This window comes from Eptatretus burgeri, chromosome 8 (genome assembly GCF_056783735.1).
Source record: "Eptatretus burgeri isolate ZD-2024b chromosome 8, Ebu_testis_v1, whole genome shotgun sequence".
Taxonomy (NCBI): Eukaryota; Metazoa; Chordata; class Myxini; order Myxiniformes; family Myxinidae; genus Eptatretus; species Eptatretus burgeri.
The window spans coordinates 19596384-19613883 of NC_140968.1; the positions used below are offsets into that span (position 1 = coordinate 19596384).

At 48.2% G+C, this 17500-nt stretch overlaps 1 protein-coding gene across 2 annotated transcripts in view; it reads right to left on the reverse strand.

The window, feature by feature from the left end:
• Nucleotides 1-8624: 8624 nt before the first annotated feature.
• The window catches only part of SMG1 (SMG1 nonsense mediated mRNA decay associated PI3K related kinase), a 213797-nt gene continuing 204921 nt past the window's right edge, over nt 8625-17500 (reverse strand). For both annotated transcript variants that reach the window (XM_085891046.1, XM_085891045.1), the window contains exons 58-61: nt 17161-17331; nt 16802-17029; nt 10285-10484; nt 8625-9576 (exon numbers count right to left, since the gene is read on the reverse strand). In XM_085891046.1, coding sequence (XP_085747172.1) covers nt 9432-9576; nt 10285-10484; nt 16802-17029; nt 17161-17331 — 744 coding nt within the window. In that variant the 3' untranslated portion in view covers nt 8625-9431. The remainder of the gene's footprint in view (nt 9577-10284; nt 10485-16801; nt 17030-17160; nt 17332-17500) is intronic.

Consider the following 17500-nt stretch of genomic DNA (forward strand, 5'->3'; position numbering starts at 1 on the left):
ACTATCTCAGCGCGGGGGGGAAACAGGAGGGGGTTGCTGATGCTCAGGGTATAGAGGATCTTTATTATGTGCGCGACGAGCGTCTCCACCTCGGCCAGGTCGCGCTGCCGGCCTCCCAGGGGTGCAGCTCCCTGCACGACGCGAGCACCCCCTCGTCTGGTGTCGCCGCTTTTCCACAGCTCCGTCCCCTCCGTTCCGACTCCAACGCACACGACGAGCAGCTCCACCGCCCGCGAAGTCTTGACCCTCTGTTCCGACTCCTTCGCCTCGTTCCGACTTTTACTACTCCTTTGACTGACGAACACCGTCCTTTTATCCCCCCGTAACTTCGCCTTTGACCCCCTCCCTTTGACCTTTCAACTCGCTCCCCATTGGCCCGAGAAAAAGTGGGCGTGAAGGCTTTTTGATCCACAAATTTGCATATATCGATCGCCCTGGGGGCGGGGCCAATTCGCCCCTCGCTCACCGATTGGACGGCAAAAAGTGGGCGTGTGTCGTTTTGGATCCGTTTTTGAAGCAGAAAATCCGTGATTTTGTACACGCTGTTCAACGTGCGCCCTACACGAGTCCAGCATCGGTGCCCATGAGTGGCGCGAGATGACGGTGATGCGATGGTGGCGAGTTGTGACGGTAAAGGTCGTGGCGGTTGTGGTGAAGCGGTGTTGTGGTTGGTGGTTGATGTTGTGGTTGTGGTGATGGCGATTGGTCCAAAATAAAGATAGTAAAAGAAAAACGGCTATCCTGAAGAGTCGCAGCACGTATAAATGACATGTATTCCCACTAGACAACGGGTTTGGGCCTAACTACACATGTACTTACCGAGATACCTCACCTAAGGGACCTGAATGGTGGTTTGCGAATCTGGTAACCACAACACTACCCCCTCCCTTTTTACAGACTCGTCCCGAGTCGTCAAATTTTCGTGTGCCATCATGTGTAGTTTTCCCCTAGTACACTTTACCTACGGATCCCTGAGTGCGACATTCATGGTATTCGTGTCCCCAAAATAAATAACCTGAGGGCTGCGTAACTACCTAAACAAACTCACTCACACGGACGACTTAAATAAAATTGCCGGCGCTAAGACAAACATGCCGGGGGCGCACTCATATTTACAGTACATCTTAACCTTAACTTACAAATTTTACACTAAACCATGGCCCAGGATCACTGAACTCTGCAAAAGAAAGCAGTTAGCAGGGAGCCAGGCTGCCCACATGCAGTCTCTGACTCAAACAATGCAGGTGACAGGGAACGTGGCTGGCTGCTCACACGCAGTCCAAGGCCTTCCTTTTTGAACTGAACTCAGTGAACCACAACGGTGCTTGGGCTGCACAACGCAGTCTCCGTGCCAGCTCAAGTGGCACACGCAATGAGCACAACGAATGGATGCATGAACACAAACACGGTGCACGGGCCGCCACTGCAGGCCCGTGTTGTAGCTGCCAACAGGGCAGTTCTTGCAGCTTGCAAACTGTTGCCTTGCGGATCCTGGCGCACATGGAAATGAACAGGGGGGGGGGGGCAAAGCAAAAATTGAACGAGGCTGGTGAACGTGGGCAGTGGGCATGGCATGGCAAAGGCAAGCAGGCAAACACAGCCCGCAGAAGAAGGCCGCTGCAGGCAAACTCAGCCCACAGAACCAGGCCGTTGCAGGCAAACACAGCCGGCAGATGAACTGGCCGGCACAGGCCTTGAAGAAAAACAGCCAGCAGATGAACTGGCCGGCACAGGCCTTGCAGCACAGCAGCTGCAGACGATCCAGCCGGCACAGGCCTTGCAGCATAGCAGCTGCAGATGAACTTGGCCGGCCTCCGCCTTGAAGCAAAACACGGCCAGCCGATGAAGTTGGCCAGCCTTTGCCGTTCAATGGAGGTTGGTGGAGGGAGTGCGGTGGTGCTGGCCACTTGGAAGGCGGGCTCGGACCTACCTACCTGTCTCCCTCCCAACCTATCGCCTTTGCCTGTCACTGTACATACCCACTCCCTTAATTTGTCAAACCCCAATTTAGCCCCGACTTATTTTTTTTTTTTTTTTTTTACTTCCCCACTATAAATCGTCCCCTAACCCCCTTTATCGTCCTTGTTCGGCTAACCTATTCTGTCACCTAGCCTACTCCCAACCCCTACGTTCCCTTCCCGGAGGGGAACAAGGGAGAGCTAACGTCCTGTGTCGAGGCCCAACGAAGCCTCAGAATGGCCTCCCCAGAGTTCGGCGATCTTAACCAAAGTGGGTCCAGCGGCCCACAATGACAGCGAGGGGATGGATGGTGCGGAGGGGTACATCTCCTAATCTATCCTAACCATTTAACTGTTAAACTACCCCGGGGCTTTCAACAAGCGCCTCTCGCTTAAACTATTGGTTCTAACAACCCAGATTCCCGTCGCCTGTGTTGGTGTCCTTACAATTTCGGGCCTCGCCCCCCAATTTTCTCTCCGTGCCCTCACACGGTCTCCTGGCTGGGACACGTGGCTCCCTTTGGCAGGCACGACCCTCTGCCAAATCTCCCGCTATGGCACCCCCGGGCACTACACTGCCTCCGAGCCTACCAGCTCCCTAACACCGGGGAGTGCCCCCCATGGCACCTCCCCTGAAACGCACACGTGGCAGGCCGGCCTCCCGGGCCCCTTTCCGAGGGTCACCCGTGCCCACTGCACTGCCCACGCGGCTAATGGCGCCCCGGGCCCCCGCACCAAGCAGGCGCACCCGTGCCCACTACTCTATCCCGGCCCCCCATGGGCCCATGGCCTACCGCGGCCGACTAGCCTGGTGCCCGGGGTACCCACTCAGCGATACTCACCTTTCGCAGCCACGCTCCCAAGCCCGTCAACAGGGCTCCTGCACCCCTCCAAATGGGTCTCGAGCCTACTTTCCCACCAACAACAAAACGACCTCCATTTTTCAATTTGACTAACCCAGCTAACTCACTCTACTCTGACCCCGGGGTCCCTTGGGCGGGAGTCACTCCTCCCCCCAATCACTCATCGCACCATGCATTCCCCATTCACTCCACACACACACAGACCCGCTGGCCTCACTCACTCAGCATGTACACGAACTCACCTCACAACCCACAACTCTTCAACACACACACCGCTGAACTCTGCCATCCTTCTAACTACATCCCCTAACTCGTGCTCCCACGTCATCCCTTAAACTACAGCACGTTCCCTTTTAACCTACGTAGCTAAACTACGTCCCCACTACACATTCACTGTCTGTCACTGTTCTCAAATAATTCATTTTATTTCCCAACCTAAATCTGGCTACAATCCCTCTACCTAATCCATTCCACGGACTCCATGAGGACTTACCCCTGCCCCATGAAGTCGGTCTAACTAAGCTAACCCTTCCCCCTAACTAGTTTTCCATCCTGTGCCCAGGTAAGGGGGTCTTTCACCCCTTGCCCAGGAATCCTGTACACCCGAAAGTGAGGCTTGCTTTTTTTTTTTTTCATGCGCAGCACCTGCGCGGCAACTCAGAGCTCGCGCACTTTGCACCTGGCCGTGACGTCATGCAGCTGCACGTGTTCCTCGTCCCTCCTTGGACGGTGCCATCCGGCAGAGATACCCCTCCTGCCGGATTCCAACCCCACGTGCAGCCATGACGTCACCGCGCGCAGAAAAAAAACAAGCCCCAAGTCTCGAGGGGTTCCCCACGCGAACACATGTGCTTTGCCCGTTGGAGCTTAACACACACGATCGCGTGGAGAACCCGTCTGGTCCAAATCCATTTACCTGCCTAAACTTTGTCCGTCCGCGGGATCGGCAAATCCACCGCGTGCGTTTCCGGACCGGGACTTCACTCTCGCAAGCGAGCACGTGGTGGTCTCGTGCGTTGCACAGCACGAACCGCGTGCTCACTGCTGGGCGAACCCGGCACGGTCCCTGAAACAACTACAGCCGCTACTCGGCTTTCTTTCTTCTGTCGCCTTCGTCGTCGCCATTCAACCCACGCACACCTGCGTGTTACGACGCACACAGTCCACACCATCACATTCACACGGGGAGACGCGGCTGCGTGCTCCCGCATGCCGACCGACATCTCCCTCTCATACCGCTCTCTCACACACACGGTCTCCCTGGCACACAGCGACCTTGCACACGGCCGTTCACTCACGCGTGCCTCACTACTCACACAAACCATACTACTCACACGTGGTGCTCCATTCACTCGCGCGGGGGCACTCACCCGCGGTGCCTCACCCACACACGCGAGGGCACTCACCCGCGGTGCCTCATTCACACACACGGCGACACTCACACACGGTGCCTCATCCACACACGGCGTGCTGGGAAGCACACACTCCGGCACCATCGCCACCACACCACTCACACACGGGGTCGCTTCCACACACGGTGCCGCACTCACACCTTGCACCACACACACAGGGACAACCACACTGGGGATTTGTGTCCCCACAAGGGTCTCCGGGGCCTCTACACCCCCCAAGCTCTCCGTGCACCCGTCCACAGCACTCGTCCCCTCAACCTCGCAAAGCACGACCGAACTCACCTGGTCGTGACTCGCCTCAAGGGGGCATACTCCCTCCCCTCGTTCCTGGAGGAGGTCATCCAGCTGCTCACACCGGGTCCCCACACGCTCCGCGAGCTCAACCTCACTATCCTCCACTACCTCCGTGTGTGTGTGCACGTCACTTACCCCGTCTTCATCGTGTAGTCTCTCCTCTATCGTTCCCTTCCCGGCTACCGTCACTGCCAACTCTTCACCCTTTACCTCCCTTGTCTCAACTATTATTATTTCCTTTGTCGTCACCTCGCGTCTCGTCTCACACGTTTTGGTCTCCCCATTTAATTTTTCCCTTTTGGTCACCGTCGATTCCTCTGTCACGACCCTCGCCCAACACGCCCCAAGAATTATTTTTTTACCCGCCTCCACCGCGGGCCTGTCAGCCGTTGTACCCCCTTCCAGCTCGTTTGCTCCCACACGTGAAGTCGCCATTCCCAGCTCCCTGGTCACGGCCTTCATGCCCGCCTGCAGGCATCGGCCCATGTTCTGCGTCTCACCCCGTAGTTCTTTCATGTTTGTTTCCATTCCGTTCATTTTTGTATCCATCTTTTCGTTTATTTGTTGTGTATTCGCATCCATCGTCGTTTTCACTTCATTCATTTGCTTGTTCATTTCGTTTTTCATTTCATTTGTATTTGTATCCATCTTCGTTTTCACTTCATTCATTTGTTTGTTCATTGCCGCCAGCATGGCGCATAGCTGGGCCATGTTGGATGCACTCAGCTGAGCCGTTTCGGCAAGGGTTGGGGAAGGGTCTTGGTGGAGAGGGGGGGGGAGGTGTCATACACCGCGGCCGCTGCCGCACCCACCTCGGGCCCTGGGTTCAGTTGGGCGAGTCCGTGTTCCTGCACAATCAACATTTCCTGCTCGGGGATTCCATCCTGGACCATGGACTCTACATTATTACACATATACATTTCTAATACCCCCGGCTCCCGCTCGCCTTGAGACGCCATCTTGCTTCTCGTGAAGGGTTAATTTGCTCGCTCGTAATTTGGAGGGAATCGGGGGTCGCTTCTCTCACCCCTGGACCGATTCCCGTAAATTTAGCCGGAGACAGGAGAGCCCGTTTTCCTGTTCTCCGATACCAGTGCCGCGAGGAGGGCGATGAATTTGTATCGCACGACCTGACACCAGTGTTGCGGTATTCGCGCCCGCCGGCGTGCGACGGCCACGTAACTCGAATCGCGGCACGTCGCCCACCGGACGGACAATCCAGTCGTGACCCTCTCGGACTAACGCCGGGAACCAGTCACGGGTGGACCTTTCGGTCTCACCGCGATCGAGCCAATCAGCCCCCGCGTGGGATAGGGTTGCTCGCCAAATTCGAACTACCTAAGTACCCACGCGGAGGGTAGACCGGGCGATCGCACCTCGCCGCAGGTCGACTTCGGACACGGGCCACTTAAGCGACCCGTTCCGTACTATCAGAATAACCGAGCGGTGTTATCGTCGACCTCGACAGTTCGATTAATTATCGGGCGTATTCAGCCCACTACCAACCCTTTACGTGAAGCAAGATGGGGATTCAATGGAGGAAAAGACGAAGCGAAGCGGGAGAACAGTTCAACAATAAAGCATTTATTCGCGACGAACGGAAAGCACACAAATACAATTCCACCAAATGCACACAAAAAAAAAGAAAACACAATTCCATTTACACAAAAAGCAAACATAAAAGTGAAAACACAGTGCAGAGCTAATACCGACTACCGAGCACACGGCAACACTTATACAATTCTACTTCACAGACGGCGCCGACAACACATACCCAAAACCAAGGAAAAGAAATACCCTCAAGAATGAGGTAGGCCTGGGGCCGAGACCTGGTCGGGCCTACCCGTCTGGTGATGAGACGCGGAGCGGCGATGGCCCCGCAACCCGCGGGCCTCGTGGACAGTGCCTGGCAGGAGGGTGGGAAGGGGGCCCCCTTGGTCGCACTATCTCAGCGCGGGGGGAAACAGGAGGGGGTTGCTGATGCTCAGGGTATAGAGGATCTTTATTATGTGCGCGACGAGCGTCTCCACCTCGGCCAGGTCGCGCTGCCGGCCTCCCAGGGGTGCAGCTCCCTGCACGACGCGAGCACCCCCTCGTCTGGTGTCGCCGCTTTTCCACAGCTCCGTCCCCTCCGTTCCGACTCCAACGCACACGACGAGCAGCTCCACCGCCCGCGAAGTCTTGACCCTCTGTTCCGACTCCTTCGCCTCGTTCCGACTTTTACTACTCCTTTGACTGACGAACACCGTCCTTTTATCCCCCCGTAACTTCGCCTTTGACCCCCTCCCTTTGACCTTTCAACTCGCTCCCCATTGGCCCGAGAAAAAGTGGGCGTGAAGGCTTTTTGATCCACAAATTTGCATATATCGATCGCCCTGGGGGCGGGGCCAGTTCGCCCCTCGCTCACCGATTGGACGGCAAAAAGTGGGCGTGTGTCGTTTTGGATCCGTTTTTGAAGCAGAAAATCCGTGATTTTGTACACGCTGTTCAACGTGCGCCCTACACGAGTCCAGCATCGGTGCCCATGAGTGGCGCGAGATGACGGTGATGCGATGGTGGCGAGTTGTGACGGTAAAGGTCGTGGCGGTTGTGGTGAAGCGGTGTTGTGGTTGGTGGTTGATGTTGTGGTTGTGGTGATGGCGATTGGTCCAAAATAAAGATAGTAAAAGAAAAACGGCTATCCTGAAGAGTCGCAGCACGTATAAATGACATGTATTCCCACTAGACAACGGGTTTGGGCCTAACTACACATGTACTTACCGAGATACCTCACCTAAGGGACCTGAATGGTGGTTTGCGAATCTGGTAACCACAACAATATATATATATATATATATATATATATATATATATATATATGTGTATATATATATGTGTGTATATATATGTATATATACATATACATAGGGCATATAACAATTTTACACCTTTTTTTTTCTAAATTTGGAATAATATTTCCCAATGAGGTTAAACATGTTTTGGTATTTATATGCCACAACAGTCTCTTGAAAGTTGTGGTTTGTTCTAACTGTTCACTTTCGCTGGGGTCAAGCTCAGCTGTCAGAAAGACTTTGACGCCAAGGCTACGGCATATAATATATTTGGGTCCATTATTGATTCATTCTATTTCTGACTCTTGAGTGACGAGAGGGTTGGTGGTGGTCATATGGCAGCTTAGCTGCCGGGGTAGCCATCATTTCTTGAAGGAACTGTATCAGCGACAGTCGCGCCCTCTACCAGTACACACACTGGAACTGGTACTCATTTCGCCGACCTCGGAAGGATGACAGGCTGAGTCAACCCCCTGGTGTATTAATTCAGCGGCCGACGGGGCTTGAACTCAGGACCCTCGGTTCCCAAGCCACCACCCGAACCACTGAGCCAACACCAGGTTACTAGAGGGTTAAAAAAATTATTATATCAAGTCACAGACGAATCAAACTTTACATTATTTCATGCATTGAACAAGAAAATGAAAATCTACAAACCAATCTGTCTGGTGGAGTCTGTCAGTGTGAACTGCCGGACAGTCATTCCTGCCACTTGTTCACAAAATAGGCCGTTTTCTGGCACTTGCAAGTGGCTCAAATTTATATGGCTCAGGGCCAGAAACTCCATAGTATAAATTCCCTTCATCCTCCGACTCGTCCTCGACAATATCGGAATGAAAACACTCAATTTCATCGCCGCTGAAATCACTCTCCGGTTCGCATCTCACCATTGTTTACACGCTGTTTCCGAATGTTCATGAAGTTTTCGGAAAACGTGATGTCATAGCATCTTCGGTAACTTCCAGACTGTTTTTCGATCACTGACAAAAGTTTTGACTTAAAAGTTAATTTTAGCATATTTTGAGTTTCAAATGTAAGAAAATAAATACCCAACGATTATTATTAATGTGATTACAACCTTCGAATCACGCGAAGTCATCAGCGACCCAAAACCTGCTCTTCAACAAATAATCACGAGAACGAAGGAACGAGTGCAGGAGCAGAATGCGACGCACAGCAATAAGTATCAAATAATTTTCAAATGGAATGCGTAACATTTTTTGTTGTGACATTGTTGCTTTGTTCTGGTGTGTGTGTGTGTGTGTGTGTGTGTGTGTGTGTGTGTGTGTGTGTGTGTGTGTGTGTGTGTGTGTGTGTGTGTGTGTGTGTGTGTGTGTGTGTGTGTGTGTGTGTGTGTGTGTGTGTGTGTGTGTGTTTCTGGGATTGTTTGTTTGTGTGCACATTTTTGTTGGTTTGTGGGATTGTTTGTTTCTTTTAACTTTGGTGCACTCCTGACCGCTGGACGGAATAAATTGAAGACTGGTGCTTGTACTCAGGGGAGTGTCTGGCGGTGTGTTGGCGTGGGTATAAAAAAAAAAAAACGCTGGGCGAAACGAGTTTAAAACTGGTGGTTGTACTTGGGGTGTGCACGAGAAAACGTAAGGTGGGTGGGAATTTTTTTCTACTCCCGGACGCCAAACATATCTTAATATTAACATTATGAGAGAACACAACAAAACTAAGACAAAGCTGAGTGGGATGAACATCATGAAGATTAATTAAGCCCCCCCTAAAAATCCATACTCCTGGAAGTGGTGGGAATAAGCAATGAAATAGGCCATCGTACAAATGGGGGAATGAACTGTCCACAAGGATGGGTGGGTTCTTTGTTGGTCTGTTGAACAAGGCATGTATAAAAGAGTACCAGCAATGGATAATACCAAATCCAATGTCAATCAAAAATGCTGAACGGCAAGTTGATGTATACAACTTATCAAAAGTAGGTCAAACATACGCTCGAAACTTAAACACATCAAAACAAACAAGAAAAGAAAAACCCCCTGAAAGACAGCGAAGGAAACAATTAAAAGTCAATATTTTTCATTTGTGCAAAATTAACAACGAAAGCTTGCACTATGTAAACAATCTGAACATACATCTCAATTGATAAATGATCAAAATACCTGCTGCTGAAGCTGACACAGCTGGCGGGCTGGAACTCTCGGTGCTTTTATCGGTGACGAGTGGAGTCGCAAATCCAACGAGGTCATCACAAACACTGTGCAAGGAATACTGTGCTGGTATCATCAAGTACATTGCAAACAAGCTGAAATTTGTCAAAACGTTTAAACAAACAAAAACAAGTCCCAATGTTGTCAAACTAAATGGTTTACTTTGCCATTTAAAGTAACAGCACAAAGCTTTGTTCCCAGGTAATTTTCTAAAGCATAATGTGCAAGCACACCTGTAGGTACGTCTCTTGTCCTTTATCTTTTCAAAATCGGCATAATCCTGCTTAGAAATCAGGCTTTGCTTACGTTTTAGCCCAATTTGGATATTCCTGGCAAAAGCAGCAAGCCACCAGCTGTTTGCACCACATTATGGTGCTGCCTTGTTTGTTGACATTTGCCTGTGACAATTTTTTCAAACAAAAGTCAGCTTCCAGCTAAGGTGTTGAAGATGAATCTTCGTATTCCAATTATACATTTAAACTATAAACTTCCTAATCCATGGATGGCCTGTTTGGTATTTCCTTCTGAGCGCCAAAACTTAATTATGTGAATCGCAGTTAGAAATTCAAAACAATGCACCGTTTTGATTTGTCCATAGTCTTCAAAAATTGTAATTCATGTTAAAACACAAATACATTTGAATGTCCTTGTCCAACATGTAATGTGTAAACAAGGTAATGTATAAAAACAGAACAACTTCCGAAATCAAAGACATTTCCCCAACAGTGATTAGAGCTAAACAAAAACGAAAGTACCTGCGTGTCATTGGGCTCAACTTTTGCAGGAATGAACCTGCAGCTTGGAGAATGGCAGTTTGATCATGACCAGATGGCTTCTCGATAGCCTTATTAACTCTGTGCAGAACATCTTGTGTGGATTCCTGCCAGTCGCGGTGCTGAGCTAACCAATCACGTACCCTTCCTTCCACAAGAACATTCTCACCTGCACCTTCATCCTGTCAAACATCAGTGCCATGTTTAACACATCAGTGCAAGCCAGAGAGAAATATGCTTACATGTAATTTGGGTCCAGCATGGGAAGGTAGGGGGGTGGTTAGAGGCCAATTTAAAACTGGGGCATATCCTGTGAGTAAAGGAAATGAAACAAAGCAACAGGTGGTCATACACCAGACTTTCAAGTAGGTACACATGCTGTTGATCAGCACAACATACAAATTATGATTGTCAAGTCATCATCCATATAAAAAAATGGCAGTGTGTGTGTGTGTGTGTGTGTGTGTCTCCTCCATAACTCTTAAACTATAAAACCTAGCAGCCTGAAACTTTGAATGCATACTAAGAAAACTGCAAGGAAGTGCAAGAGTGAAAATTGGGTGTTTGGGTTAATTAAAACATCCCTTTTGGAGATAATTAACGGTCTCATTTAATTGTATCCATCATCCTCGGCCATTTCGCTCTCTGGGGCTGGCGTATCTTGGGTTACCTCGCTGGGGTCTGAAGCCACCATGTTTTTTGGCTTGCTCAACCATGCTGTGACCCGGAACAGGCCGCAACGATAGTTTTTTTTTCCCCCCACTTTCCTCACTCATAAATATTACCGAATGCCTGTTCATCAGAGCTAAGAATCGCTGGATACATCACTTTTGAAAGTGCTAGAGTTTTCAAATTCGGAGCTTAGAGCGATTTCATGCATTACATGATGCGATTTTCCACGATCTACTCTGAAGGACTATTGAAGTATATCAACGAAATATTATTTTGGCTTTGAGGATCGGATATCGTCCGATATCAGTGTTGGAAAATATCAGTAAAGGAAATGTGTGCGTGATATTTACTTATCAGTGTCCGTCCGTCCAACACTACAGTGTTGAAATCTGGAGTGAAATCTGATAATTTAAAGAAATAACAAGTCTTGCAACAAAGCTTATATACCTATTTACTTTAAGCAAGCAAGGTTATGGTCCCTCCTTCTCCACATATACACAAGAACATGTGAAATTGCCAAAGCATTAAACTTATCTTTTTCTACCATTTGGAGAATTATATTGAGTGAACAACACATTTAAGAATGTACCAAAATTAACCAGCTTCATTGAGATGGTTTCACTGAGTGCAACAAAAATAATTAACCAGCGGGATCAAAGCGAAGGCAGCCTCACCTGGTTTCTATGTGGGGAATATCTGGAGTTAGGAAGGCAAAATAGATTGAATTAAAGATCAAACTAAAAGAAAGAACGAACGATTAACCCAACGGGAGGATACGGATGAGTGAAGCAACTTGTACTACCACTACTTTGCACTCAATTTATTTTTTTTTGTCAGGAAAGCATTTTCCCTTTCATATATCTTAACAAGCTCAAATGAGCTAAGATCCTCGTCCTCTTAATGATGACGTCATAAAAACGAATATGACGTCATTGTGATGTATCAGGTTTGCGATAAATTATCTGTGCTAATGGCCGGTTTGATTCCCGCAAACAAAATTCAAACAGTTTGCCGAGTTTCGGAGATAATGGTATAGGCGATTTCCATTAGCGGCGATATTATGATGTCAACTTTTTTTTCTGGGAAGAATTTCCAAAATCGGCGATGGTTACTGCCTGCGTGTGGGATTTCTGCATATACATGGCAAGTTTCACGAAGATCCGATGAAAACTCTGGGTTGTGAAACAAAAAATGTCAAAAAATAGGAATGACATCATAAAAATTGATATTACATAATAGTGATTTATCATATGTGCGGCAATTCATCTCTACTAATGCCCTGTTCGATTCCCGCAAACAGAATTCAAAAAGCTTGCCTAGTTTCGGAGATAATTTTTTAGGCGATTTCCATTAGCGGAGATATTTTGACGTCACAACTTTTTTTCTAGGAGGAATTTTCAAAATCGGAGATGGTTACTGTCTGCGCAGGGTATTTCTACATAAATATGCCAAGTTTCAGGAAATTTCGATGAAAACTGTAGGATGTGAAACAAAAAAGTCCACAAGAAGAAGATGAAGAACAACAACGTGAGTAAGACTTAGAGATCCTCCACGAGGATCTAAAAATCAATGGGCTTTTGAAGTTCCATTTAAACGATGTTTTCCGGGAACGCATCTATGACGTAAATACCTGTATATAGGTGTGTGTGTGTGTGTGTGTGTGTGTGTGTGTGTGTGTGTGTGTGTGTGTGTGTGTGTGTGTGTGTGTGTGTGTGTGTGTGTGTGTGTGTGTGTGTGTGTGTTAACATATCTTTGACTCCCCCTCACATCCTGGCTCATCCATTCTGCCACCGTTCCTCGCTCATATATTTTATTTATATATATATATATATATATATATATATATATATATATATATATATATATATATATATATATATATATATATATATATATATATATATATATATATATATATATATATATATATATATATATATATATATATATATATATCTCCAACCCCCTCTTCACACTCCTTTCTACCTGAGTGTTTACCGACAAGTGGTTCGGCATCGCTCCCCCCACCCATATCTTTAGCCCTTCCTGACCCGTTCCTTGCCTCCCTCCCTCGCTCCACCCCTTGCTCCGCTCCACCCCTCGCTCCACCCCTCCCCTCCCTCGCTCCACCCCCTCCCTCCCTCGCTCCACCCCTCCCCTCCCTCGCTCCACCCCTCCCCTCCCTCGCTCCACCCCTCCCCTCCCTCGCTCCACCCCTCCCCTCCCTCGCTCCACCCCTCCCCTCCCTCGCTCCACCCCTCCCCTCCTCGCTCCACTCCTCCCCTCCTCGCTCCACTCCTCGCTCCACCCCTCCCCTCCTCGCTCCACCCCTCCCCTCCCTCTCTCCACCCCTCCCTCCCTCTCTCCACCCCTCCCTCCCTCTCTCCACCCCTCCCCCTCCCTCTCTCCACCCCTCCCCCTCCCTCTCTCCACCCCTCCCCCTCTATCCACCACCCACTTAATATTTCTGTCAGTGAAGTAACGGGTTGAATTTGCTAGAACAAAAAATAATTTGAGAAGTGTCTGTTTGACCTTCATGCATTCCTCAAGTGCTGGACAGGACGAGTTGAAAACTGGTGGTCCTACTTGTGGGGTGCACGAGGTCTGAAGGGTTAAAAAAAAAACAAGCAAAAAAAACCAAAAACTTACGTCTCCAGAGTTTAGGGTGGGAGAGGACCCCTATTCGCTCGAAGTATACAGTAATACATCATCACACGCTGTTTCTCAACACGTTTGCTTCGGTTTTAAGCTCATTATCTGTTACGTCTGAGGAGGGGTATGCATTCAAAGGGTAATTAGGATGATTAATGAGGAATGCCATGCTGTTTGAGTTGTACCAGGATCTCGATGTAATAAGTAGCAATTCAGTGGTGATAAGTTGTCTAGTAAATGTCCATTTCTTCAAGGGGGAAATGATAATTGTCACGTAATTAGATAGGGAGATGGGATAGGGTAAGTGTGTCTGCGTAAACCCTTTTAGTATTCCCTGGAGGCTTGCCGTGACGTAACAGGACAGTGCTGCGGATGGCTCCGCCCCGTGATCACGATTGGCGGAAGGCGACGGCGGAGGGCAAATAAAAACGGCTCGATTGGAAGTGACGAGGACTCGAGGATAAAAAGGTTCTGTTCGGAAAAAAGAGGAGTCATAAAAAAAACCGTCTTGTCGAGGCTGTGGGTCTCGGAGCGTGCTCTCTTATTGCGCTGGTTCGTTCCTCGATTCGTCGTGTCTCGTGGCCTTGCTGTGCCTCACCTCGGTTGGCTCTGGGGTTCTGCTGGCTCGGAGTACGGGGCCGAACGGCGGGCGGACCTGCCTCCCTCTCCTGCTCACATCTTGGCGCCAGAACTGGCTCCCTGGCGGCTGTGAGCGGACTTGGGCCGACACCAGGAGGTCGACAGCACCACGGTGTCTCCTGCCCCTGACGAGCGCAACGCCAGCTCGTCCGGCACCAATCCAGGGACTGTTGCGTCTACACCACGGGCCAGCCTGACCACCAGGACCAGCTACGGTGTGTGTGTGCGTGTGCGTGTGCGTGTGTGCGTGTGTGCGTGTGCGTGTGCGTGTGTGCGTGTGCGTGTGTGCGTGTGTACCTGGCGCCTTAGAGGGTTTGAGATTTGTATATCCATTGGAATTGTTTGCGTTTTACCCACGCCCGAACCCACACCACCATCCCGTCGAATCGCCCCGGATCCCTCCTCTTGCCGAGTCTTATTATTATTTCTGTTAGAGAAATAAACATTATTAACTCAGTAAAAAGCGACTCGTGCCACCTTCCTCGTCCTGTTTGCTGTGGAGCGATTAAAACCGCCATCTTTGGGTTATAAAAAAATAAACCGCCTCCATCGTTTCGGCTCATTCTACGTTGGCGGGACTGTTCAAGTCCCGTGGACGTCACCATACATTACAACTCAGCCTCCCAATCAGCTCACTTGCTTCAGACGTATGCTCCTACAAACCGTGGCCAAATGGGCAACAGACCATGTGAGGACTCACGTGACGACACCTTCTCTGAGTCCACGTCCAGCACAACAGGTTTGTGAACACCTCGACTCAGTTTCAGTTCACTCACCGAGGTGAAAAACACTTTTCATTGCCATTTAAATTTGTGCTCAAAGGTTTCAAATGTCAAAGTCCAAGAAAATTAAATTATGTTTTCTCCCTTGAAGTTCAATTCATCATTTTGAAACGCTATGAGAGTGGACAACGCCACACTTAATTTTAGTTTTACTTCATACACTTTTATTAATCACGAGACGACCTGTGAACCCGTTGGATTCCCGTTGTGACAGCGATTGATAAAAAACATTTCGAAACAGACAAAAAAAAGGTAGCTCCAGCGAACTATACTGCTGAGGTTGTTTGCATTGATCAAATTCTCCCAAAGAGTACTTCCTGAATTGGGAATTGATTTTTTTAATATTTTTTTTCGTTGCCCGATTTGAACGAAGGTTGATACTGAACACCGCAGGAGAATGGTGAGTAAGGTGGCTCTAAAATTTTTGCGCTATCGTGTACCGTTTTGGCTGTATTTCGGGAACATACATACATACAAGATGAGAGTTGTAGTAATATATAGATGACTGATTTATTCATTAATAAGCAAAAATGTATGCTTTAGAAGTCTTATTTTAGGAAATATCCTGGTTTTTGGCATCTTCAGGAATGCACCACCTGTTTTTTACACTATTCTTATGGGAAAACACGTTTTGCAACACGCCGGTTCACGATACGCCCCCCCCCCCCCAGATTTTCAGGAACGCATCCCGAGTGTAAAGCGAGGTATTATTGTATGTGCATTGTATAGCGCCACCTGGTGGAAGCCGGTATAACAGGTCATAACTAGATATTTACGATCACAAAGCGATTGCCAAGGGTAAGCCTCCCCCGACCCTTGGCGATCGCATGCGAATTACCCCATGGCCCACAATCCAATGATAGCCATATTTTGTTTGGCCCACCATATGACCTTGACCTTCAACATTTTGGGACAGAATGCAGATTAAGAAAATGTGTCACCATCTAAAATCGATCTGGACACCTCAACATCATGAAAATTGAAGGAAAATAATTGAAGTTATCACTAAATATGTGCTTCTTTGTTAATTAGGTCAATCCAAAAAAGTAGAGCAAGGCCATGAATCAAATATCAGGTACACAATTTCATTGCAGATCCACTATGAGGCAAAATAATCTTAGAAGGCAAAGCAGTTCCAAAAAGTTAAAAAGTTCATTTGGTGCGATAACAAATCGGAATGGTCAGATTCTAACATAAGGTCTGCAAAGGTCTGGAAATCTTGGACAGATAGAAACATTATTGTGAAGGTTTGTATGGCCACCAAGACACCATAGATAACAGAAATGAAGTAGTACCTATGGGCCCACCTGAGTGGGGAACCTGATAGTTTTGTCACAAGCTACACAAGTGAAGTAAAGCGGATGGGAAACATTTAAATACATTTGAGATATGGGGTTGATGTAGAATGTGAAAAAAATACCATGAACTGAAAGGATAAACAAAAGTATTACAGAGAAGTTGGAGTCCAAAAAGGTGTGCCAACATCACAGATTAATGTAAATCACACTATCTTGGGTAAATTAAAAGAAAGCCAGGTGACAATTTATAAAAGACAGGAGATCAAGGTGTGGGAGGGCAGGAGATCAAGTAATGGGGATGGCTCTGCTCAGGCTGATCTGTGGAGATTGTTCCAAATGCAGGTAATAGAGGGGTAAAAGCGACAGATTGAATATGATAATGGTTATGCTGGTTCCTGATGATATCAACAAATGAAAGGGTGGAAAGTGAGCGATAGTTGTCATAAAGCTTCTAACCTTGGCCATTGCTTTGAGAAGACTCTTGAGGCTGCTCAGCATATGGTTGTGTCGCACCAATGCCGCTTTCATCTCATCCACAAGCTGCTGGAGGCGATCGAGTGTTGCTTCGACTTGCCGGCCAACGTCTTCACGGCGCGCCACCATTGCCGTTTGCAAGTTGTTCAGGTGATTGCGCACCAATTCCATCCAATCACTGGCTCCAAGTACACCGCCACCTAGAGAGTCCTACAGAAGGGCATTGTTACATAAGTACCTCCCATAAATGTCAACCTCTTCAGCCATAACAAAGAACCAAGAGGAGAAAAAGAATAAAAAGGAAATTTCAAGAATCTTTTCAATATCCTGAAACATTTTACCAGCCGCTGGAGCAGTCGCAGCTCCAATGTGCTGAGCAGAGTCGAGCCAGGTGCCCAACCCTGACGACAACGCTGCAGAATGTCAAATCCACCTTTATCCAATGCAATGCTGTCAGATGTCCGTGTTCGCAGTGCTTCAAAATGCAGCAGAGTGCCACAAAGAGAGAGTGTCTGATGGGTTGAACACAAAATAAAATAAAGAATTTTGGTTTTTGAGACAATCGGAGAAAATAAATAGAAATGCGACAATCAACCTTCAATCTTACCATATACTTATTTCCCCTTCCCTCCCAACCCCCAAATATCCCAAGTAAATTCTACACCTTCATCTGTTAAAATG